The 26,603-nt window shown below is 41.0% G+C and overlaps 1 protein-coding gene across 4 annotated transcripts in view; it reads right to left on the reverse strand.

Annotated features, from left to right (window-relative positions):
• Positions 1 to 26,603, reverse strand: part of VPS8 (VPS8 subunit of CORVET complex) — a 92,814-nt gene that overhangs the window by 57,879 nt on the left and 8,332 nt on the right. For all 4 annotated transcript variants that reach the window (XM_081192524.1, XM_081192522.1, XM_081192525.1 and 1 more), the window contains 20 exons: positions 23,273 to 23,397; positions 20,784 to 20,870; positions 19,795 to 19,862; positions 19,280 to 19,433; positions 19,130 to 19,189; positions 18,254 to 18,361; positions 17,671 to 17,751; positions 16,033 to 16,203; positions 15,165 to 15,239; positions 14,632 to 14,667; positions 13,703 to 13,793; positions 13,284 to 13,330; positions 12,165 to 12,254; positions 11,754 to 11,800; positions 10,778 to 11,000; positions 9,380 to 9,469; positions 6,149 to 6,200; positions 5,330 to 5,372; positions 3,922 to 3,994; positions 945 to 1,064 (listed from right to left, as the gene is read on the reverse strand). In XM_081192524.1, coding sequence (XP_081048650.1) covers positions 945 to 1,064; positions 3,922 to 3,994; positions 5,330 to 5,372; positions 6,149 to 6,200; positions 9,380 to 9,469; positions 10,778 to 11,000; positions 11,754 to 11,800; positions 12,165 to 12,254; positions 13,284 to 13,330; positions 13,703 to 13,793; positions 14,632 to 14,667; positions 15,165 to 15,239; positions 16,033 to 16,203; positions 17,671 to 17,751; positions 18,254 to 18,361; positions 19,130 to 19,189; positions 19,280 to 19,433; positions 19,795 to 19,862; positions 20,784 to 20,870; positions 23,273 to 23,397 — 1,841 coding nt within the window. The remainder of the gene's footprint in view (positions 1 to 944; positions 1,065 to 3,921; positions 3,995 to 5,329; positions 5,373 to 6,148; positions 6,201 to 9,379; positions 9,470 to 10,777; positions 11,001 to 11,753; positions 11,801 to 12,164; positions 12,255 to 13,283; positions 13,331 to 13,702; positions 13,794 to 14,631; positions 14,668 to 15,164; positions 15,240 to 16,032; positions 16,204 to 17,670; positions 17,752 to 18,253; positions 18,362 to 19,129; positions 19,190 to 19,279; positions 19,434 to 19,794; positions 19,863 to 20,783; positions 20,871 to 23,272; positions 23,398 to 26,603) is intronic.

The following is a 26,603-nucleotide window of genomic DNA, read 5'->3' on the forward strand; positions in this document are numbered from 1 at the left end:
TATTATTTACACTGAGCAAGAAGAAGGTATCCCTGAAGTGAAAAAAGTACCAATAATGACAGGGTGTAGTGTGGCTTGTGGGTGTCCAGTGTGAAACTATTAGCAGCAAGCACAAATGGAAAAGGAGATGAACATCTATGAAAATGTTGGGATTTCCACAGTGCCATCCTTCCACCCCCTCTTCTTCAGCCCCCAAACCCAATCTAGTATTGTGGGCTTCTAACTCCTAAGCCTCACACATACATCTTCCACTCTCCTTGGATATTAAAAATGGCAATGGAAATAAAAGGAGAGTCTTCTGCTTCTCTGTTCCTGAATCTAATAGTAGGGCAGCCTCTGGCTTCCAGAAATAGCAACTGCATGGTCTTTGTAAAATAAAAAAATAAAAAGGGCAGCTTTTCACATGTTGAACTACACACTTAGCAAGTGTACTGCTACATAATTTTTTACAATATCTGGCCCACCAAGAGTAATGTAATCCATAATGGTGAACAAATTTATCACCAGCATAACCTGGCCTGGAAACCTGTTACTTGCTGCAAAACTGCATATGCAATACAACAGCATTTTAAAGACTATTCCTAATAAAATATGCATTTTTAAAATGCATTGAATACATTGGTTCATGTTCAAGAAGTAAGAACACCGGTGTTGGTGGAATTTGTGCCAGTGGCTCCCAAATTCCGTTTATTCAGAAAGGCCTTCCAACAGTAAATGGGATGGTTGGCTCATAAAGACTGAAACTCTACACACCATAAGGAGAGTTTGTAGTGACAAACAGAGAATATTCAGTTGCAGCTAATACTGAAAAAGGTTAGCAAATATTATATTTGTCAAACAAGTAAGTTTTTCTACATTAGTGAAAACTTGACATATTTAATCAAATGAAGGAGGTGATGGGATTTCTCCCCCAATATCTTTGTGGAAGTGGTGTTGCCACTTACCAGTGCAAGAACATTGAGGAACTCTCGTGTATCGAAGTGCAGCAGTGTGCGGACATAAGGGTAAACCTCTTCATCGGTGGGTGCCTCTGCTGAGTGCAAACGAATGAGGAATTCAAAGACCTGCCATGAAAGATTAATAATCACTGAATACCTGAAGGAACTGTTCAAAGCTTACCAGCTCCTTAAACCTCCTTGAGAATACAGAATGGATTTTCAACAGCATTTTCTGTTCCTTAAATGCCATCCGCTGTGCTGGACGTTTATTTCCCGGTACAAGTTCAATGATTTAACAGTAGGCAAAGTACTTCTGTTTAACATATCCCATGGCTTCTTACATCCACTTTCACAATTATTGACATTTATTGCTGCTCACTGGCATCTGAGAGAGATTATCACCACAGGTTTCCTAAATAATGAATTCTGGCAAAAGACACAAGCACATTTGCCTTCAAGATTACTTTCCAAAATGCACCAATTCCTAATATATCGAGTCAATTTATTGGGACATAAAAGATAAAGGAAAGATTGTTAGCAGAATTTAAAATGGGAGAGTTATTATGAAAATCTATGAAACACAGGCCAAATGCTGGGGAAAATAACATGGACAATTTGAGCAAGCATGACTGGGGTTACCCGATCCAATCACTGTGCTTAAAACAGAAATCCAGGAAGGAGACTCGGGCCACTGGCGGAGGAAGAGGAGTGCGGGGGGGAGAGTACAGCCCCCGGCAGCGCAATCCCGGTGGGATGCCATCGCGGCTGTCTCCCTGCCCACGCTGGGCGCCAAGCCCCCGCAGGTGGCATGCCCCACCTCCAGGATGCATGCCACGCCCCCATGACACGCTCCAGCCCCGCCCCCCTGCTCTCCGCCCCCCCCCCCCCGGTGCAGAAGCATGAAGCTCTGCCACTGCCTTGGGCACAGGACATCTCTACACAGACCGCGCCTATGGCTGTCCATCACAGACTATGAGCAACAGGTATATCAGTTAAACATCACAAGACCAGAACAGCACAGCAGAGTTGCAGAGAGAGCCACAACTGTGCAACTACTTGGGATAAGGAGTGCCAGTTCAGTAAGTAGGTTATATGATCAATCTGGCATGAGACACAATGCTTTGCTGTGGTTAAAATAACAGTTCCCCGAGGAGCTTTAGCAACAGGAACACAGAAGTGATGCCTGAAATTTACTGGCAGTGATTTAGATGCACCTGGCCTACATCCAAACTATCTGCCATGCTACTGAGCTGAGCACAGCTAATAAGTGCTAATGTCTTTGCATACAGAGCAAAACAATCAGATATGCTTCAAAATGTTGCTTCAATGTGGCTATTAAAAGCTGATTTATACCATTATTGTGGCTATTTAACAGAATAGTAAGTCACTTCATGATCAAGGAGACAATCCTGTGTACACTGTACGGTGGGGTACAGGTAGAGCACGTAAGATTGCACTGTAAATGTATAATACTTAGTGTAGAAAAATCTGGTAGATTTACTTGTTAGCCCTTATCCCCAACTACTCAAATGAAGCCTGCATGCACAAAACAGCCACACTTTGTCCCCAACCCTTTTCCATTCTGCATGTTCCCTCCTATCATGTTTGAATGCAAAATTAGGCTTTTTAGATCAATGACTTTTCTTTCTTTACATTGCTTTGAAAAATATCATACATGAATACAAAATGTCACATAAATCCTTCATGGCAATCCTATGGCCTTTTTAACTGGGTGGGGGATATTGTTTTTGTTTCTTGCTATGGTATATATTTTTGTGTTCTTACATTGTAAACCACCCCATGATCTTTGGATTATGGGCAGTATAGAAATTTACTTTAACAAAATCAATCAATAAATAAATCAGGTGATCTACTTATTAGCCGTCCTCCCCGACAACTGAAATGAAGCCTAGGTACATTTCATCATATGCATGTCTACTCAGAAGCAAGTTCCACAGAGTCAACCTGAATTACTCCCAGATAAATGAGAATAGGATTGCAGCCTTAGCCTCTAGACTAGTGGTGGGGAATCTGTGGCTGTTCAAATGTCCCATCAGTCCCAGTCAGCCAGCATGGCCAATGGTCAGAGATTATGAGAACTGGAGTTTTAATAATAATAATGGCTGGTTCAGCAATATCTGGAGGGTCTCAAGGTTCCCCATTCTTGCTCTAGACTCCCATGAAGTCCATAATGGACAAAAAACCCCAGAAAAAAACATAGCACAGCTCCCAGCTGACTATATCTTCATTGAAAGAAGGGCAGGGGAGAGAATCAAAACGTGTATGAAAAAGTCCTCAGGGACAATCACAAAGAGCTGTGGCAGACAATCAAAAGGCTACCGTTATCCAGATGATAGCAACTTCTTATCAGATATCTGCAATGTAACGGCTAAGCACAAAAGGCATGTCATTCCTATCACATTGTTACGTGATTGCTATAGATAAACCAGGTTCCGTGATGGGAATCATCTGCCAACCTTAATAAATTTAATATCTGCACATAGTCTTAAAGAATACGACACAACTGGAATGTAGGGGGGGAACTATCCTTTTGAGTTTTTATTTGCTCGTGTTCCTGCAATATTGCCTCTTTTGTTTTGTCTCAAATTTTCTACACTCTCGTTTCCTCTATAATAAGACTTCCAAACATGGACCAGCAGTCTGTGAAGTTGAGCTCAGAAAACTTTGGGATATTGCTGTGGCAACCGTTGACAGAGTGGGTGGATACTATTCAAAGATGGAGGGAAGGGAGTTCCACAACAAATTATGCCTTTGATAATATTATTATTTCTTATTAAGCACACCTACAGGAGCAGCTTCCAAATTTTTCAAAAATGCAAAATTATTCTGGCAGAACATAGGAAACTGTCTTATATGGAGCCGGACCATCAGTCATTCAGCTCATTATTTTCTACATGGACTGGCTGGGTAATACTGAGCCACTGGCCTTTCCAGTGAATTTTGCAGTTTATTTTTAACTCACCTGATTTTTAACCAAAGGTACCAGATCTTCAGGGATATTGCCCAGTGGATAAGCTCGACCAGCCAAACAGCAACTGTTAAGAAAGGACAGATGGAGTTTAAACAGTGCCATAAATTAAGAACTGTAACATAACAAAGACCTAAATGCAGCTGGAAATGGCCCCCATTTCCTTATCTAGGTTCCTGCTCGTATACAAGTGGGACCCTTCAACAAACAGCAGCAGAGTGCTCCTGTTCAGGGTTCCAGTCGCTCTGTCCTATGCCCCTGCAGTTTCCCCACTCACCCAAAGCAGTCTATCAGCATTAGAATTTAGTTTGCTTGCCTCTAATCACTTCAGTGACTCCACTTTTCAACCATGCAGGCATCCACTTGGCTCTGATAATACCTTTCCTGGTCTTAGGTCTACATTCCAGTCAAGTTTCTATTATGATGGTACTGAATAGCCTCTCTCCTGCCAAGTATTCTGAACCTCTTGGCTTTCAATTTCCTTTTTATCTCATTTTTATTAAGTTTCCTCTTTTGAGGAAGTCAGAACAATGTTGGACTTTCTTGGCAGTTGTCCACTTATATGCTGGATTTCATAGCACCATGGTCACTGTTCTAGATCGGTTCAACAATACCTACATCTTGCACTAGGTCCTGGACTCCATTTAAGATAAACTCTAGGGTAGTCATCCCTTTGGTCAGCTCCATGGCCAATTGTTCCCATGCACAGTTATTTAGGGTATCTGGAAATTTTACTTCTTTACTGCAACTGTGCATGTGTGTACCCAGTCGATGTGAGGGAATTTGCTACAACACTTCGTCTTTCAGGAGCCTCCTTGATTTCATTCTACATCTCAAGATCACCCTATGCATTTGAGGAAGTGAGATGATAGGACATCCCTAGCAGGGGTGCCAGCTTGAATAAAATATGGGGGAGGCAGATAAGCCCCGCCCCACAAAATAGATCAGATGATGTGGCACGCCCACACCATTTGAATGGCAATGCTCATCAACTGAGGGGGGTTGCTGCCTGGGGTGCAGAGAATCCTAGCTAAGCTATGGTATTGGCTGCTGGCATGGCAGAGCTGTTGGGTTTCTCTGTCCCTATGTGACAAAAAAGATCATACTACAGTGGTACCTTGGGTTTACGAACTTAATCCGTTCCAGAAGTCCATTCTTAAACCAAAGCGTTCTTAAACCAAGGTGTGCTTTCCCATAGCAGCGGGGGACTCAGTTTACAAATGGAACACACTCAACACGTTCTGCTTCCAAGGCAAAGTTCACAACAAAACACCTACTTCCAGGTTTGCAGCGTTCTTAATCCAAGTTGTTCATAAACTAAGCTGTTCTTAAACCAAGGTACCACTGTACTACAGAAAGCAAAACATAAATAACTATCTCATAGATGCTGGATGTACCATACCTTATATAGACAAGCAGCTTGTTGCCCATGATGACTTGCTCATCTAAAAAACAAACAAATAAACCACACACAGAGAAACAAAAGCTTTGTATTATCTTCTGGAGTTGAATTTACTCAAAGTTCATAACCTGCTTTGCTAAAAGGGCCTCAGGTGACTTACTTGCAATAACCAAGTGATTTGACAAACTCAATGTTCCATTTTCTTCATAATCTGACATATGGACAGATGTCTACACTAAAGACCTTGCATCTGGATACTAAGCATTTGAGAAGGTTCATGAAAGGCTGAAAATGTCAAAAAAACCACTATAATTTTGACATTTAGTAAATAATAGTCACTGTATAAAACAAAGGAATGACACCATGCTTGCTCAGAAGGTTCAGGGTCTTGGCGGTGTATTCCTATCCTCTTATAGGATATTGGCGTCAGCTAGAAGAATGCATAAGTCCCCCTTCATCTGAGCTATGGAACATAATGAGCTGCTTTATACCAAGCCACACCACTGGCAGTGTCCCTCCAGGGTTTGTAGCTCATTTGGGTACACAGAAGCTGAGTAGGATCAGCATATACATTAAGGTATAGGCTGGATTCATGTGAGTTTTAGCATGAAAGTCATTTCCAGAGAGGAAGTTTATCAGTCATAAAGCAGATCTCTCCAAGGGAACAAGCCAATGAGGTGAGCTGAGACTAGGATGACTGGAGGTGGGTAGGGTAGGCTATAGCAATCCCTCACATTCAGATATCACAAACCAAACAAACTTTCAAAAAGTGCTCAAAATGCAAATTTAAACGATAAATACTTATCAAACGCAGAGTACCTGAGAGAGACTTTCCAGCACTAAGAGGATGAGCAATGACCTTGAACAATTTCTGGGGGTGGGAGGAATGAAGAGAACACAAACAAGGTTAGCAGATGTTTCCTTTGTTGCTCTTCATTTTTGTTCAACATATTAATAGTGGATTTGGCAGTAGTAAAAAGACTTCAAAAAAGGAGAGATTTCAAAAAGGGAAAATTGCCAAGTAGTCAAAGGGTGCAACTGTAGTTGAATGGGAAGTTTTGCCCAGGGCAGTTTGGTTTAAATAGCTGCAAATTGTTTTGGAACGGCAGCATAATACAAAGGGAGTGTGCCCCAGGCCCATACCACATGAGGTAAAGCTTTACCATGTGGGAAAGTGTACTTAAACACTCGCCTGCTGCCTTCTCCAGTCTCTTTCAATGCCACAACAGCAGCTCATCTGTCCACTAAAAAAATGAGGGAGCAGTATGTGGTAAGTAGGTGACACTGAAGTTCTCATGGGAGACCAGTATGGGATTGGCTGGTTTCCTTTCAAGGCTAAAAAATATTTTGATTTCCTATCCAATAAGAGTAATAGAGAAGGGGGTTTTCTTCATCTATACTGCAGAGGGGAATATCCAGCCCATTGGCCAAACTTGGTCAACCAAGAGTTTAAATTGGGCCTGGAGGGCCATTCCCCCCCAAACCACTCCCACCTGCCCCAGAACTAATGTCATATGTGATGTCACCTGTGAGGTATGGTTGCCAGAACACAGTTGGGAGCCAAAGCCTCACGCATTTTAAAGCACCACACAGGGCTCTTTGCAAACCCTGCATGATGCTTTGACGTCCCAACTTCAGGACTTCAAAGCACACAATTGCCTGATGTCACTGTACTGCCTAGTGATGGACAGGTGGGCAGCCCACCAGTCAAATTTGGTCCAGAAGCCTAGGATCTGATAAGAATCTGGCCTATACTAGATTGCTGCCTCTGTGCATTCAAACATCCAGGGGATTATTAGTTGCAATTAAATGCAAGGGCCAGTACAGGAACCAGTGTAGATGCAAGAAAGGGAAAGACTATAAAAATGTATCACCTGGGAGGTAGCAAATCCAACACACTCTTTACGGAACTGCAGATTTCATTCTACCCATCTTAATATTAATTCCTTTGCATAGGAGGCTGCCTTGTAACAAGTGAGATCATTGGCCCATCTAGCTCAGTACTGCCTACACAGACTGGCAGCCGCTTTCTCCAGTATTTCAGACCAGGGTCTCTCCCAGCCTTACTTGGAGATGCTGGGGATTGAATCCTGAACACAGAAGATATGGCACAACTGATGAATAGATGTTTCCCATTGGTGATGAATTACTCATGGAATTGATGACATTTCCAGTGTATAAATTACCTTGGGTGGGAAATGTGAATTGTACAAAGTGGCCTTTAGCTGCGCTGCCAATAACAGTTATTCAGCCAGCTATAGTGGCAAAACCGGCTCATGCAGATGGCCTAATACTGCAGTAGTTACCACCATCCTTTCGAACATTTTCAGCACTAAAATTTTCAGGCTGAAAACTGGTATCAATCAGTACATTCAGGCAGTTGCTTAATAACCACTGCTACCGCCACTGAAATAACATACTTATTTCCCTACAAGACGACTGAAACAGCATCATGGTTGCTCATGCAAATGAAAAGGAATAGGTGATGAATACTTAAGGTGACGTTATAATAAACAAACCAACGTGCTGCTTATTTTTTTACCTGGACCAAAAAACAAACAAACAAACTTAGAAATGATGTTATTACATTTTGGGGATACAAGGAATTTGTTCTGTCCTTAACAAAATGTCAGTGCAATTATGTAGCTGGTAGTTGACTTTATGAATGTGTCACTACATGATCTTCTCTCTAATTCTCCATGACAACAGCTAAATGTTGACCTTTTCCACCATGCAGTCCATAGTGGCACCATCTTTCCAGTAGTCCTAGACTTGCCATGATATAATCTGTGTCCACACAGGTTTGAATGATTCATCAAACAAGGAATTTAATAGAGAGAAGGAACATATTTAAGGCACCCATATTTACAGTTTCTCCAGCGGCCTGTTTACTTGTTATTTTCCAGGAAGCAATCCCAAACTACAAAATAAAATTCTGAGTGCATGCAATGCCTCCCCACTCACCCACCATGTTGGGATCTAACAAGTAAAACAATGCTCTCTGTTTATTTAAATGCAGTATCTCTCTCTTGGAATAGGAGAGATATTAATCCAGTGGTTTAAATAAACAGTACAGTGTAGCTGACGCACTTTCTCTTCCTGCAATGAAAACAGGTATGCAATAAGAAGAGGTCCCCAGAGATGGGAAACATGTAGTCCTCCAGAAGCTGTAGGACTCCAACTCCCATCAACCTCCACTATTATGGCCAGTGGCCAGGGTTGAGGGGAGCTGTAGTCCAATGACATCTGCAGGGTTACACAGTACACTACCAGTGCTCTTATTTAATTGAATTCTATCTCCAGAAAGGAACAAGAGATAATCACAATGTTCAACAAATGATGTTGGGGAGGCAGAACCATATGAGAATCTCATATCCATGAGTTCTTTCTGGAAGGCTATTGCATATGACCAGTTTATTACAATGCACCCTTAGCCTCAGCATCAGTGATAATATCACAAAGTTTTTGCATAAGAGCCTCCAATAATTTAAAATCTGTTTCAGTTCCGTTATTGCTTGCTTGCACTTTATCGGAAGAAAAATAAAATAGTGATTTTTTTTTCAGACATCTTATGAGCAGTCCTTGTTGGCTACATCCTTAGTAAATAGGTTGCTACTGACTTGTTTATTGTCAAATGTTGCATAGTTATTTATTTGGTCTGGAAAAAAACAACCACTGGCTGAAGAGAAAGTCCTTGAAATTACTTAAACCAGCTCCATGTTTAGTGATGCTTGATAAGAACCATGCTCCCAGCTTCAAAGAAAATGGCTGTGGCCAATGTCACCCAGGGAATGTGTGTGTGGCTTCTCCGTAAACATGCACAATGTTCAGAATAAATAAGAACTGCAGTTAAAGAAGAATAAAAACTGGACTGCTCCAGTCTAAAGCTAAAGAGTAAAGGAAACCAATGTGATGGCCTCCAGACCATGTTGGACTTCAATTCCCTTAATTCCTAACCACCCTGGCTGGGGCTGATGTTTAGTTAAGTGTCTTGCGGAAAACTGATGATGAGCACAGAAGGTACTTAGTATGTGGCTCCAACCTTCCTACCTCCATTGGTGTAATATAGTCATTCATGCCACTGTTGTAGACATAGATCATGGCATCATACAAACGATTCTCCCAGCACATGAGGACCACCTAGGAACAAAAAAATATGCCGTGAGACTTGAAGATTTATTCAACACTATGACAGTAAGCAGCATGTGGACTCAGAAGAAAATGTAGAGCAATACATATACAAAAAGCTGAAACTGATTTCCTTAAATGAGGGGGAAGGGAGGTAATTTGTAGCAAAGCGTTTTCGAACGTCCACATGCTGGTTTTGGAATTCCTGGCTTTTCAAAGGGATATTTAAAGCCCTTTTACAAATACAACCATGCTGCTTCTTAAACTGAGGTATGGAGCTGCTTTGGAAAAGCTTTCAAACAGTCCTGTGCTGCTCTTTGAACCTCCAGTTTTTTAAGGTTCAAGCAGCACTGGAAGGGAGAACAATTCCCCCTCCTTGAACGAGCCACTGCTCATAATAATAATAATAATAATAATAATAATAATAATAATAATAATAATTATTTATACCCCGCCTTTCCCGGTTTAAAAACCGGACTCAGGGCGGCTAACAGCAAATATAAAACATTGATTAAAATGCGACTTAAAAGCAGCATAAAACAGTATATAATACAACATAAAATGCAGCATCAATATCAATAAAATTCAAAAATTCAGGGGTCATTTTTTTTTGGGGGGGGGACCTAGTCAGTAGACATCGAATAATCACCAGGGCTAACTGGCCAAGTTGGTCCTACTAGGGCCAGCAAGGAGGTGTGTGAATAAGAATTTAAATGTGGGGTCCAGAAAGGGTTTCTTCATAGAAGAGGAAAGGGGAAAGGGAAAAGGGAATAGCAGATCAGGTTAATTCAAATGGAAGGCCAGATAGAATAGCTCTGTCTTACAGGCCCTGCAGAAGGAGTGGTTAATGGGTGCTGGAAGTGCTTCACCAAAAGAACAATTGGGAGCTCATTTTAAGTGTCCAATTTTTCCTTTGAAGCCCCGCCCTTACCCATGAGACACCTGGTGACATCATACATGACAAGAATAGGGCAAGTGGGCATGGACTCCTAAAAATGGCTTTGCAGGCCAAATGGGGAGGGCCTGGTAAGCCTTATTTGGCTTGCAGACCAGAGATTCCCCACCCATGATTTACCCCAAGTTTGAAACTGGTATTAATCCACATAATTATAGCTGAATTAATGTAGATTACCCTAAGAGATCTTGTTTGGTTCTAAAATGCTTTTTAGAGTTTTACAGAGCCCAGGGGCATCTCTGTAGCACAAGGCAACACAAAACGTTTTAAACATCTTGTTCGTTAACTATTGAAAACATTCATACTTAAACAGCAGCAGAATGAGATTACATCCATGTCAAAATATGAAGGTTACCAATTATCACCTGCTGTATGTCTAGGCTGGTGATATCCATATGTACAATGCAAGCCTCCATATTTGCCATTAAATTCTTATCTTGGAAGTGAAGCAGCAAATCTTTCATAATTTGAGCTGTAATTCCCATCAATTTATCACTTAAAATGTATGGCTCAAGACACTCCAGAAAGACACCCTTCGCCACAGAATTTTCACTCATCTTGTCATACATCTGGCTAAACAACAGATCCCTAGAATGAAGATGACAAGTGAATAAGTAATTATCAAAAATTAAAAACTTATTTTAGCTAGTAATGGTTGACTTCTACAGCATACACAGCAGGCAAAAACACTTCCTGTATTCATATTACAGATGGGGGACTGGTTAATCTATTTCTGCCAGTATCGGTTTTGCATGTGTTCAGACAGTAAAGCTGTTCTGTCCCAGGTTTAAAATACACATTAGTCTATAAATACGTATTCCCCCCCACACACAAAATGTCATTTAGTAACATACCTTATATTAAAATAAACATTTTGGTACTTTTTTTTTTTAAGTGAGAACTGCCTTGTAAAATTCAGATAAATGTGAAATCCAAGAGGATAATTGCAATCTGATCTGCATATGAGTCTAGAAGGGGCAGATCAAGTCAATTTGCACTGGAATTCACAAAGATGAAATTCCTGAAACATCTGTCATTCAGACCAAAAACTTTAAAAGGTGAGGCCTTAAAAGGAAAATCCATTTAGAAACCCGCCATTTTACAAATAAGCAATTGTGAATGCAGTGCTATAATTCAAGATCATTCAGACAGGAAATTTAGAGAAAACCTTCCCCTATGGCTCAATTGTTCCATCATTGTCAGCTCTCATATTCCACTTTTCTTCTGGAACACCTACTGTTTGTCATTAAGGCAAGGAACAGCTATAGGTGGCAGTCCTGGTGCAGTATGTATGGCAAATCTATTGAATTCAGTAAGCAAGTTTCTCATGCTCTCACTTACATCCGCTGAAGCAGAAGGCAGTAATCAACAATGACAGGCACCATATCCTGCGAAAAAACCACACAGAAAGTGTCACTAACAATCCGCAAGTACTACTTGATCTCCTATTACTGCTCTGTAGCTGTTATCCAGAAAAGATTAAACTGCACTTATACAGGGAGATCACAAAATTAGGAAGTCACTATATTGCTTGCACATTATCCTCAAGACTTGAATTTTTTTTCTGACGAAGAATCAACCCTGCGTCTACCACAAGATGCCCAAGAGCAGCATGATAGCAGCCTATACAAGGAAATATTATTTTTATATAGGTGCTTCCATTTCTCTTGAAACAATTCATAACCGTTTTAACCTCTGAATTTTAAGTGGAAATAGAAAAGAAAAGAGAAATCACTGCAAAAAGCATTGTACCTGAAAGTGCTGCTCCATCACCTGGATTTTACCCTGATCAGGACATTTCTTCATCGTTCGATCAGCAAAATGGATAAGAATTTCAACCATCTGTGAAACAGAAAGATTATAGAGGTAAGGAGTGCCGTCATGCTTCATATGAGAGGAAGGTGCTTAATGATGGAAGGAGAACATGCAATGCACATGTTCTACCACTGATCTATGGCCCTAGGAAGGAGTTCAGAAAGGGATACAGGGGCAAATTGGGGGTGGGCTGTCCAGCTGCCAAAGTTCTCTCATAGATGCTGGGTTTCCTAGCCACAATCCTTTGAATCTAATAGGAATGGCCTTGAACTTGGTGAATCAGCAGCCAGTGCAGAGGTGTCTCGTTCTTGTCAGCAGCCATGCTACAGCATTCTGCACTAACTGCAGCTTCCAGATCAAGTGCAAGAGAAGCCCCACATAGAGTGCATTGCCAGGAATCCAAGCTTGAAGTCAGCAAAGACTGAACTACTGTGGTCAAGGCTCTGCCGGTTCAGGAACAGCCATAGCTGTGGTATCAGTCACAGCTGCTAAAGGGGCCTCGAACCACTAAGGCTACCTGGACCTCCCACAAAGTTTGGATGCAATATCAGTTAATGTACAGTGTCAATGTTTAATCACTGTGGAGATGTAACTATATACAGTGGTACTTCTAGTTAAGAACTTAATTCGTTCTGGAGGTCCATTCTTAACCTGAAACCCTTCTTAACCTGAGGTACCACTTTAGCTAATGGGGCTCCCACCGCCCCGCGCCGGAGCACGATTTCTGTTCTCATCCTGAAGCAAAGTTCTTAACCTGAGGTACTATTTCTGGGTTAGCGGAGTCTGTAACCTGAAGCGTCTGTAACCCGAGGTACTACTGTACTCTGGTATTTGTTAATAAGGATGAGCATCACTTATGATGTAAGAGAACAATATGCATTGATGGCAAGTATGACTTTTAATTGTCATTGCTTTTACATTCAGACATATACCAACACACACACCCTAACTAAGCTGTTTGTTGGGAAAACAAAAGTGAAATTGTACAGAAAAAAAAGATAGAATGTAGCTCTATATTTGAAAAAAAAGAAAAGATTAGGAAGAGGAAAAACTCACTCTGTCTGCAACAACAGCCTTTCGTTTCTGTTCATCTCCAGATAACCCTGTTTAAAAACAAAACAGAATACCAAGTCTTTTCCAGGTCAGACTGAAAATGAAAAAGCTCCTCACTTATTATAACTCAGAGTAGGCAATTTTTAAAAAATTAAATGTCTCAAAACACAATTTTAAAGTGTATAACCACCACCACATATACTGTAGAATTAAAACACAGGCAGGATTATTTTTAGCATGGGATTAGACAAATTTATGAAAGGCAGGTGTACCAACAATGGCTTTTAGCCAGGACAGAAAGCTGAAAGTTCCATGTTCAGAGGTAATATACCTCTTAAGATCAGCTGCTAGAAGGTAAGCAATGGGGGGGGGCTTTTGTTGAAGCATTTACTTAGGTGGTAAAATAACTAAATCAAACTTACCTACAACAGCCTTGGCTTTCCCTTCATGAAAGGACCAAGCAAGAGCCAGTGCTTCATTAAGGCAGTCTTGTTTCAGAAGGTGATCTATTCTCTGAAGTCAGATACACAACAGCAACAACTGTTACAGATTGTGACCAAAGGCAATCTCCAATTAAGGATTTAATTCAGGAATTCTAATTGTTCTGTTTGTGTTTTAAGACATTTCTAGGATGCTTGCTCCAACACAGAATGCTTGCTCCAACCCCTTCCCCTCAAAAATGCAATGTGCACGACCCACACATATACGTGTCTCAGATCGATCAGCCACTCAAAAATAGTACTCCACAAATCCATTCTGTAAACAGGCAGCACTGAAAAATGGTTAACATCATAACATCAAAACAACTGCCCTTTGAATAACATGGAGCTGGGCAATAATTAATGGCAGTTAAAATAATAAGCCAATCCATTTTATTTGCCATCCACTTGTCAGTTTGGAACAAAACGAACTATGGGGTTTGCTGATGGAAGGAACATGATACACTAACTCCCTTTAGCAATTTATTCAGATTTTTGTAAGTTTCCCTCATTGCTGATACACATACAGCATCAATAGTACTAAGGTAATCTTTCAGTGCATCATGAATAATTAAATAAATAAAAAAGACAGTGCAGTCTAGATTAGCAATGCTTTATTGGTGAAAATATTGTGTTCAATTAACAGGACACCAATGTTTTCTGTCCATAATGTGTATATTTACTCTGCAAAGGTTTGTCTTGAAGGCAGCTCATTCCTCCTGTCACCAAGTCATGAACCTAAGCTCTCAACAGTGTCATCCTATACATGTCTACTCAGTTATAAGCCAAACTTACTTCAGAAAAGCTTAGTCCTATGTAAGTGAATTTAAGGTTGCAGTCTTAATAACACTAGGGCCTTTCTCTTCACTTACCTCTCTCCAGCTTCTCAGTGTCATCACATGGACAGACTGAAAGTAGAGGAAAGTAAAAGCGCAAGTAAATGCAGTTGTCTACTTAAGCATTCATTGGTAGTAACTATGAATTCCCATACTAGCTCGCAGGATGCTTAGGCAACATTTATTCTAGGTGCTGAAGAAACATGAATCCCGCAATTTAAGATCAAAGGGCTATCTAATCCAGCATCCTGTTTTCCACAGCGGCTAACAAAATGCAGATGAAAAGACCACAAGCAACATCTGAAGACAAAAAACCTCTCATGCAATCTCTGATGCTGGAGGTAGTATATATAGCCATCATGACTAGGAGCCATTGATAGCTTTATTCTATTTATTACATTTATATACGCCACCCTTCTGCCAAAGAACACAAGGTGCTTTACAAGTACTAAAACAAATGACAAATAATTCTATACTGAGGTAATAATAATTTAATCGATCTAATAAGAGGCAGAAAAAGAGGCCTAATAAATAATAAAATAGTTTTAGAAGAACCTGGTCAGACTTACCTTTGTACCTAAATAAAATATTTGACCACCACAGTTGCTGATTGACTGGTAACAAGCTTTCTCCCCCACCAGCGCCTAAAAAACATGGAGTGTTTTTATTTAGTACAAGAGTACAGTAGTGGTGTTTTCATTAGTAAGAAAATATACGAGGAATATAGGGCAGTGGAAAAAATAAGTGCAGCCAGACAAGCTTAATTGTTCAGTCGTTTCTCTCTCTCCTTTGTGTAGTAGCAGGTGACAAATTCAAAGTAGAGCATTTAGTAGTCATTTAACATTCATCTGTGATCCACTAAGAGTTTTAATGATGTGTTATGGGTCAACAAGGCAGATAATATTTACCAAATAGGTTGAATATATTTCAGACGTGTAGTTTGCAATGCAGAAACTTGAAACATAAGCTAATTTCTGCTGAAATTTACCAAATAGGCAAGAGACAGAACAAAACTATGGTCAAGTTTTAAAATCTGGATATGAGACACTGATTGCTATGTAAGCAAACAAACAATTTCTGTGTGCAGCAAAGTGATGGCAGAGTTTCAAGGTATCTTTTGGATGTGTTGAAGTGTATATAGTTGGAAAGGAGAGGAAGGTCCTTTCTGTATGTCTGCTCTCATCATTGTAGAATGGTTTTTCTCTCTATTGCTACCTGCAAGGCCATACTGCAGTACATGCTAAAATTCAAGCAGTTATGCCATAAAGGAGGAATACAAAACCCAATTGTACAAAAACAGAACTATAAGAAGAAACGATGGAGGTGGGGAAGAGAGAGAGAAGTTATTTAGCTGCAGATTCAGGACACACCAGATGTTAGATAGGAATTCCTAACAAACCAACATGTTCATTAAGTACATGTCTCATTTGGCCGTACCAGTGCTTGGCTGACATTGCCTCCTGTAGCCAATGATTTGAAATGGCTGCTGTTGTACACCAACTGGACTTCTGAGATCTCCACAGTCTCAAGTTCCTCCTGCGTCTGACGATCTATCACATGCAGTTTCTCCACACTATCCAGAAGCACCACTGTGCGTGAATTTATCCACTAGAAATCAAGCAAAGGTGACAGGTACCAACAATTAATAACACAAAAGGACAGGGGATATTATTGGGCACTAAGAAAGCCAGTGTGGTGTCGTGCTTAAGATCAATAGACTCGTAATCTGGTGAACCGGTTTCGCTTCCCCGCTCCTCCACATACAGCTGCTGGGTGACCTTGGGCTAGTCACACTTCTCTGAAATCTCTCAGCCCCACTCACCTCATAGAGTGTTTGTTGTGGGGGAGGAAGGGAAAGGAGAATGTTAGCTGCTTTGAGACTCCTTCAGGTAGTGATAAAGCAGGATATCAAATCCAAACTCTTCTTCTTCTTAAGTAAATCTTATAAAGCCATAGCATCCGAATTATATAGCTGGTGGCAACATGACTAACTTTAGAAGTTGGGGTCTCAGTACAAATAAGAAAGGAATGCCATGTAATTTTCCTGGGAATATTTATCCACCAGCAAGACTAGAAACATACATTTTAAAGTGGAAAATCTCAAGTGTGATGTACAAATCCCCACAGTTATATGACAAGCTCTTTCTTAATATGATGGTCTCCATAACCATTGGGAGCAAAACTTGAAGCACCCCTTTAAGCCCCAAGGCTCAAAACTAGAATGAAGTTTTTTAAAAATTCATATTTGTAGGTTATACGTTTATACTTTTTAAACCTCCAGGTTATTCAAGTCTTAAACACCCTTCCAATAATAGTTAATGTTGATGAGTTTTCTACTAGAATCAAACCAAGACAAATCAGAAGAAATTAAGATCGCGGCTCAAGAGACAACACAATGAGAACTATTAAAGTGGCAACAATGTATTTAAGTACAGTGGTACCTCGGGTTAAGAACTTAATTCGTTCTGGAGGTCCGTTCTTAACCTAAAACTGTCCTTAACCTGAGGTACCACTTTAGCTAATGGGGCCTCCCGCTGCCGCCGTGCCGCCAGAGCACGATTTCTGTTCTCATCCTGAAGCAAAGTTCTTAACCTGAGGTACTATTTCTGGGTTAGCGGAGTCTGTAACCTGAAGCAAGGTACCACTGTACTTTGAAATTCACTAGCAAATAACAGAGCAATCTTAGATGAAGGTGGGGAGCAGAGGAGCCATTTCTGCAACCAGCTTGCACTGGTCATGTCAGACTGTGGGTTTTTTTTGTGTTATTTGCTAGGAGGATCCTTGAGCCCCTGGATCCTGCTAAAAAAAGGTGAGACAACAATTGGAAGTAGCTTGGCTGAGTGACATTGCAGCCTCAGCCACAGCACAGCCCCCTAAATGGTGGTGCTCCTCTCTGCCAACAGAGGCCAGAAGGGAGACAACTACATAAACATCTGACACCCCTCACCATCATTACCCAGATAAGGTTCATCTTCTGAAGAGTTAAGAGCCTATTAAATGGAAGAAATGCCTATTTCTTTTTTAGCAACAAAATTCTTCGCATTTCCTACTAGAAAATAAAACATAACAACTTACTGTAAAATTAATGAGGTCATAGTGGAGATGTAGCTGCTTCTGCTTTGTAACATGTATTGCTCCAGATTCATCTCTCTTAACCTGGTGATGAAATAAGGTAATTCATAGGAACATAATAATCTGCATTATACAGAGTCAGACCATTGGTCCATAAAGCAATTGGGCTGCTTACAATTGTGCTACCTTCAGCTGTGTTTTCGTCTAACACCTGCAGAAAACTTTTTAAATTTGCCAACATTTTTCATGATATTCAGCTGGTGATCAGCTTGTGTGTGTTTTACTGTATTATATTTGTTGAGAACAACTCTGATATATTTTTAATGAAATTATGGTATACAAATAATTCAGGAAATAAATAAAGAAGAGTGATTCCCACTAATCCCAACATACACTCAAGTGAAAGTCAAACTGAACAATTAGATACTTTGGCTTTTTCAACAGACTAGTAAGCCAAGAAACTCATCTACAACACAACTGTTGCCATCCTACAGTCTGAGCTTCTGTAAGTTAATGACCAACTACTCTGAGGGAAAATGTATTTAGAAAGCAACTCTCCAAAGCTGATTGATAAAATGAACCTTACCAGAAGGAAATGGACAACATCTCCTCGGCAGAAGGCGAGCACGGGATTCACAGATGTCTGCACAGCAACAAAATGCCATGCTAGCAATGGAACACTGGAGGGGTCCATCTGAAGATGAAAATATACTAGATTCTTAGCACCAAGTAAAAGAAAGAAAAAGTACTGGCTGTAGAGGGGGGAGAAGTACTGGTTTGAAAGTGAAATATACTGGTCTAATTTAAACTCAATTTACAAAAAGACTTGCTATTTCAACAATGCTATAGTCATGCTCTTTACTAAATATATATAAAAAATACTTTACTTTCCAAATCTATATAAAGATGCAATCAGCTTGAAATGTACAACATTAGCATCTCCAGTCCTTGCAGAGGTGGGTGCACTTAAGCCTACTGATTTCAATGGTCTTAGCTTTGCCTCATATGGCAAAGAATTACTCCATCGGTGCAGTGTGTGTTGTATAAAGTTCTTACAAGACAATGGAAGGCTGTGTTAGACATCCAAACTAAGGTTCTCCCCAAATAATCCTCAGGCCTGGCCTAGTACAATTTTCTGCCTTAGGCAAAGGACAAGATGGTGTTGTGCTCTCTAGTCACATGTACAGAAGGAGCCTAGACCAGAAGTTGATTCAAGAAAGGAACATTCTCCACTATATGTGAAGGAGGCAGGCTAATCTTGGGGGTGCAGGACAAGTCATGTGGGACACACAGCTCTGTCCTTCAACAGAGGGTAATGGCTAGGTGGAATGGGGCAGGATCAGGAGAAACAGTCAGAGTGTGAGGGGCATTACCCAAGGCAGTTTCCTCCCTCTAGGCCCCAGTAACCCTCATGCTCCACCAGAGCACTTTGAACAATCATGAATTTGTCAAAATTACTCACACGACCGTATGGGAAAGTCATCCACACTTTCAAAGACGGTTTCAAGCCAATGACAAGAATCTGCAGGTAGAAGTGAAAGTAAGTAATAAACATTCGGCATTCGGCAATATTTCTTCCATTTTAAAACAGGATGTCTTGTGTAGAAGTCACCTTTGTTAAGGAAGCCATTGCAAGCAGGGAGTACTGGGTGATGGGATGGTCTCTCAGTTCAGTCTTTGCATGTAAAGGCTCAATGCAGCAGACTTCTCCCTTGGAACCACTGAACAAGCAGCGTGACTCACATGTTCTCACACCCATGACTCTCCTGAGAATAAAGTAAAAGGACATAAACAAACAGCAACAATTTACAACGGTGACTTGTGTGTATAGGAAAATGCATATACAATTTAGCTTTCAAAAGTGCTGCATGTAATTCCAGGAATGGCTTTTAACAACTACATTTGCAAATCCAGCACAAATGATACTGACCAGGATACTCAAGGGATACTCAAGAGAGAATTAGGCCTCTAAAGCCTCTAGTGTTTTTCCTCAGTCTGTTCAACTTGAAATCTTGAGCACAACCTGGTGTTTGAAATGCTGCACTTCAAGTTCTTAGAAAAGATTTCATTATAAAGGGTCTATTTCCAACAATGCTGTCATCTGACAAGAAACCCACAGATTCTTACCTGAAAGAGAGTTCGAATACTGAGCCTCCACTGTCGTTGCAAATCGCTAGCGTTGGATCATCTGTAAACTGAACAGAACATTACTTTTCCCCCACACATGTATCTTCTCAGCAACTTTTAAAACTTTCTTTCATTAACATTACCTCACTTGTTAATGGACACTACCCTACACCAGATGGATGGGAGGTGGCCTGCTCTTAATGGGGTCATATTCCCTCAGAAGAAGCGGTTACACAGCTTAGGGGTATTTCTGCAACAACTGCTGTCGCTTGAGGCTCAGGTGGCCTCAGTGGCGCAGTGCGCCTTCTATCAGCTTCTGCTGGTGGTCCAGCTTCACTGCTATCTGGACAGGGACACCCCAACCTCTGTTGTCTATGCTCTGGTAACCTGCAGGTCAGATTATTGTAATGTGCTATATGTGGGGCTGCCTCTGAAGACAATTTGGAAAGTTCAGCTGGTGCAGAATTTAGCAGCCAGGTTGCTTACTGAGGCAAGACAGTTTGAGCATATAACGCCAAACCTGGCCTGATTGCACTGGCTGCTAATTAGTTTCCAGGCCCAATTCAGAGTGCTGGTTTTGACCTATAAAGTCTTAAAGGGATCAGGACCACGGTTCCTCAAGAATTGCCTCTGGCCCTATGAATCAAACCCGGACATTCCAATCTTCATCTGAGGCCCTTCTTCATGTGCCTCACTGTTTGTAGAATGCTCTCGCCTGGCACCATCATTATATATTGTTATGCACCAGGCAAAAGCTTTCTTCTATAACCAGGCCTTTGATCTTTAACCAGGCCTTTTGATCTCTGTGGCCTTTCAGAAGTGGGTGGGATATTTTTAATATACTTCTCTTTCCTATGCAATTCAAATTTTGAGGTAAGAAATACTGGTGCTGTATTAGGTGTGCACAATTTATTAACGTCAGAAAGATCTAACACAATTTCAGTGCAGCCAACACAGCTCACAAAGCAGAATTAATTAATATTTCTTACCTTAATGTGCAAAATTGCTGTTCCTGGAGGATGAGCATCTGTTATTGATCTCAAAAGCTTTCCACTAGCCAGATCCCACATTGTAATCTATAAGTAAAAGACCATTAATTTTCTCTAATACAAGCCTGAATTACCAAAGCATGAAGACATCTATGAAATATTTGCCAACCATCATGTTGTGTAATCAAGCGTTATTCAGTTATTTTGTCCTGGTTTTCCAAGCACAGAGTGTACTTCACATTTTATAAAGTTTTAGAGAACAAAGGTCTAATTCAGACATCACGCTTCCCCACTGCCATGGTTTGGGAACTGGGAGCAGACTCCTCCTCCCCCAGGGGTGCCAACTTGAATAAAATATGGGGGGGTCAGGTAAGCAGCACCCTGCATAATCGATCACATGACACGGTGCTTGCACACCATTTGAATGGCAATGTCTATCAGCTGGGGGGCAGCCCCCTCAAAAAAAATTTGAGAGGGTGAAGTCCCCTCGGCCCTTAGGAGTTGGCTCCTATGTTCTCCCCTCCTCAGCCCTCTCTCCTGGCTAGCAGTAACTATCCTGACTGCAAAGTCTGAGCTGGAATGATTAACAAAAATTACTGATAAGCACATTTTGAGAGCAAATCCTGGTTTCAAACTCTGGTTTGAAAGCTAATTATGGCTAAGAGAAATTAGGGTTATACTGGTCAGGCATGATTGTCAACTGCATTTAGTAACAACAAGAAAGGGGAGGGCTGTACGAGCCAAGGGGCGTGGAGCAAAAGGGTGGGGAAGGCCACAAAGTTTTCTTAATTGCCACATCACATCTAAAGTGCACTGTGGCTTGTCCATCAGTTTAAAAGCAGAAGCTTCCTCTCACCAGCTTAGCCAACATGATTGAGCAAGACTGCCAAGATTGCTCACTCCCAATTTCCAAAATGATGAACATGACTATCTATCCATCTACCTATCTATTCTTTGAAAGTTTCGCTAGGAACTGAAATATAGAGTTTACAAAATAAACAAATAAAATGGATGATGTTTTCTCTCATACGACATTTTTATTGAGAAAATCAAAGCTAGACTTAAACAAAAGCTGAATTTCCTGGCATTAAAATAAGACCTCACGGAGTACAAAGAAGTACTGCATGGGATACATGTTCTGCTTGCTAATCTATATCACATTTGGGGTCAACAGGTTTCTCCCAACAATAAGCCACAGTAGAAAGAAATTATCTAAGGACATAACAAAAGGTGTAAATAGAAAATCATCGCTCTCCAGAACCAAATAAGAAGAGCCCAGCTAGATCAGGCCAAAGGCCCATTGAACGGAGCATTCTGTTCCAATAGTGGCCAACCAGATATCCATAGGCAGCCTGTGAGCAGAACTCAAGTGCAATAGCAGTCTCCTCACTTGCAATCCCCAGCAACCGGAATTCAGAGACACTGCCTTGGACAGCAGAGGTGGAACAAAGCCATCGCAACCAGTAGCCATTGATTACAGGCGTCCCCTCACTTACGCACAACCACATATACACGTGGTGTGTTGGGATCACAGAATGCTGTGTGTGATAGTAGGTCTACAGGTTTGAGTTTGCTAGCTGATGCAATACTTTCTATGCAAGTGCTGGGTCAGAATGACTCAGCAGTAAGGTGCTGACAGTTGATTGGCTGTCATCGGCTTAAAAGGGAAACCTATCCAGCAGTAAGGTGGTGGTGTAGAGGAGTGTGGCCAGAGAGTTAGAGGTCTTCCTATTTGCCTTAAGGTGCAGCCAGGTACTCTGACTGTATGAACTGCTCATGTATTATAGCCTGTAGATATTTGTATAGCTCACAATAAATATACTGCACTGAAGAACCTGGAACTCTGAGCATTTCTGCTAAAGCGCCATGAAGAATTCGCGACATGGTGCTGGGAGATAATAAAATAATTCAGTTCAAACCCAGAAATGGCAGGAGAGAACTAGAGAGTCTTCATAGCTCATGAGGAGACCCTCCCTGGAGCCCAAAGAGGATGACAGTGAAGGCACAGGAAGCCCCAAAGAGACTGAAGGTGCAACGGGGCTTTGTTTACACTGCTTAGCCTCTCCGCCTAAAACAGCAGTTCTCAACCTGTGGGTCCCCAGATGTTGTTGGACTACATCCCTGAGTTCTGGCCTTGCTAGCTAGGGGTGATGGAAGTTGTAGTTCAACAGCATCTGGGAACCCACAGGTTGAGAAAGGCTGGCCTAATAGTTGATGTCCGGGGTGGTGCAGCAGATTTCGCATGCAGCCTCCAGCCTCCTGTCAGCCCCAGAGCTTCAATTCTAGTTGTGGATATTTTTGGATACAGTGTTTTTGGTATGGATTGAAGAGAGAACAGCAGAGAGGACATTTAAAGGGTGCTCCACACTTTACCCGATTTCACTGAAACTTAACCCCTGGGTTTGCACATCTACCTTGGGGTAGACAGAACACAGCTGGACTTACTTCTGAGTAAGCGTGCACAGTATTGTGCCACATATCAACCTTACCTGTCCTTTTGCAAAACCACACAGAAGTCTTGAACAATCGTTGTTGATGCTAAGAGCAGATATAGCCCCATACTGTGCTCCAACTGCGGTACTGCCCAAACAAAGCCGAAGAGCCTGGTTAGGATCTAAACACAAAGCATGCCTAGTTAACATATGGGTGCATCAACACCACGGATCAGCACATCAATCCTAGAATCAAGAGTAATTCTACACATCATGAATTGGCTCATTTCAGACATCACATTTTCAATCATTCAACCCATGATATGGAGAACTAACAACAAACTGTGGTCTCTCACCCTCATCCTTCCTTTCCGGGTTTGCATAATCACAATTATTTGTGACACCTAAATTGGGAGTAACATGCTTACAATTCACCAGGAGGAGGTGGTGAAGAAAGCTTTTGTGGAGAGTGAAAAATGAGGAGCAACCACTTATGTGATTTTAAAGACAGGATTTAAAATTCTAACAGTGAAGAGCTATGACACCCAATGAGGCCCACAAAACTCAGGAGCAATGTGGCCAGTGCTTTAAAGGGAAGAATAAGCCACGTAAAATAAAAATAAAATAACAATATTTATTGCAGCAAGAAGAAAGGAGACAGAAGCAGGTCAATAATAAAGTCAAGAGATAACATAGCAAAACACTTCAGTTCTTTCAAGAGAAAGATTCTATTTTAGAAATTTAATACAAAAAGGCTAGAGAATAATAGAAAAATGGAGAGTAGAATAAAATCTATGCCTCATTTAAAAGTTTAAGGGGAAGAATAGAACAGAAAATTATTTTGCTATGGCCTCAATGTTTTCCTCCCAAAATGCCATGGAAGCACATTGCACTGAGGGAATTTCAAGGTCACAAATCTGGTAGCAGGCTGCCAATGGACAATATCTGCTGTTGCCACTACCACCATCACAGATTATGTAAAACATATTTTTTTAAAATGAAAAATACAAAATCCTATAGGTCAAGATAAGCAGTTCCCACTGAACCCCACACCCGTTTGGAAGCAAGATTACATACGCACAAATATATGAGCATGAAGATCATCAAACTAAAGATTGCAACAATCCTCATCTCACACCTAGTTTGTGATATGGCATAGACAGTTATTCAAATAGGAAGGGAGCGGAAAAACACCTTCCTTATTTTAGTTCAGCAGCTCTCTAGAAATTGGTTAGACTCTCTAGTCAAAAATTGTAAGTGCCCCAAGGCTACTTGAGTGAAGTTTCTTATCCATTTTCAGTACATGATACTAATGTGATCAAACTTGGGTTTATGCCCAGGTATTTTAAACTTATATGCATGTTAAATATTGTCAAACTTTCTTTTTTTAATACAACAGCAGCTACTTTAAAAATGGATTAGAGGAAGTAAAAACTAGGTATATGGCTTCAAACTCTTTTGAAAAATAACAAAATCATAGGCTGATCTTTGAAGGATGTCAATACAACAATAGGTTGTGAACAGGATGTTTTGCAACCTTGTGAATGCATAAAGCCTGTAGTGGAAGGATATGTTATTACCTATTATTTGTAATTATTAAGAGCAAACAGCATTTAACAAAACCCGGATTCATTTACACTGTTGCAACACGGTAAAACACCACACATTAAAAAATAAATCCAGGAAGTATGGGCCAAACACATGCTGACAGGCGTATGCAGTTTAAAATTTCCTTGGGTAGCCAGTCACTTTAATGATTGCTCTGTACTGCTTTTAAGTTTTTTATGTTGCTGTACACACCCCTAATGTTTTGTGAGGAAATTGTATATAATTTTTTTTATAAATGAATTAAGTTAATTAATTGTATTTACCACAGAGCATGCTCTATAAAAATCATATCATCATTTCCCACACGTTATATCTCTGCTTCAAGTATTATTAATTATTATTATTGTTGATGTTTTTATTCATTCATTCATTTATATGAATGAATGAAAGAGCCAGGGCAGCAAACACATCCACAATTTCTAAGAACAGTTAGAGTTAAAAACATTATTTTATCCAGTCAGTTCAGAGTTACCAGGAAGAGGTATCCTTCAGCCACCTAACGCCTAAGTAAACCAAAATGTTTTCAAATTCCTTCTGAAAAGTAACGATTGTGGCAGATGCACCTCACTAGGGAGGGCATTCCACAAATGGTGTACCACCACAGAAAGGGAGAGCTCAATCTCACATTGCCACCCACCCACCATCCTGCGAATGTACCCATGAATGATTTCTGTGCTCTTACCAGGTCACCCTTCACTAGTCATCCATCTCTCACCAAGAGGCTGGGTTAGGCACATGCACACCTTCCTAGTTGTTTCTGGCTCTCACCCAGGAACCAACCCAGTCAGATGTACCAGGGGGGTGGGGAATACTGTAGCCTTGGGCTTGCTGATCAGAAGGTTGGCGGTTCAAATCCCTGCAATGGGGTAAGCTCCCATTGCTCAGTCCCTGCTCCTGCCAACCTAGCAGTTCGAAAGCACATCAAAGTGCAAGTAGATAAATAGGTACTGCTCTGGCGGGAAGGTAAACGGCGTTTCCGTGCGCTGCTCTGGTTTGCCAGAAGCGGCTTAGTCATGCTGGCCACATGACCTGGAAGCTGTACACCGGCTCCCTCGGCCAATAAAGCGAGAAAAGCGCCGCAACCCCAGAGTCATCCGCGACTGGACCTAATGGTCAGAGGTCCCTTTAAGGACATCGCAACCTCATCATTTTAATTAGCTGTGAGGTTCAGGATCACGCCCACCTTGCCAAAGCCTCTGGAGAGAAGAGTGTCCACGAGACGGATGGTGGAAGAAGAGGGAAAGGCAGGTGGGAAAAGCAGTAACACCGTCAGAGGTGGCAGGCAGCCAGTTTCCTCAAACAAATGCCAGCAAACCTCAATGAACTGAAGCAACATTGTAAAGAAGAGCAGGCCAGAATTCCTCCACTATGAAGTGAGAAGCCGATAAAGCCACACAGAAAACAATTGCTTCAAGTTATTGCTGCTAAAAGTGGTTCTACAAGCTGTTGAATCATATGATGTACTTAGTTCTTCCACACACGGCTTCCCCATTTTGGCTTTATTTTTGTTAAATAAACCGTGACACGGAGTAATATGTCATGTGTTGTTGTTCATCTGAGGTTGTATTTACCTAATTTTAAGACCTGCTGAGGAGGAGGTGATTGGTACTGTGTCCTGATAATACCACAGAATTCAAAGAGGGTGTACTTTATTTTCCCCGTAACTGTATAGGCGGTTATTGAATATGTTCTGGTTGGAGACCAGTACCTCTTGCCAGAGTGGTAATCAAAGCTATGATGTACTAAAAGCTACAGATAAAATATTTGTCTCTTCTTCAGA

Source organism: Podarcis bocagei (genome assembly GCF_964188305.1).
Source record: "Podarcis bocagei genome assembly, chromosome: 4".
NCBI lineage: Eukaryota > Metazoa > Chordata > Lepidosauria > Squamata > Lacertidae > Podarcis > Podarcis bocagei.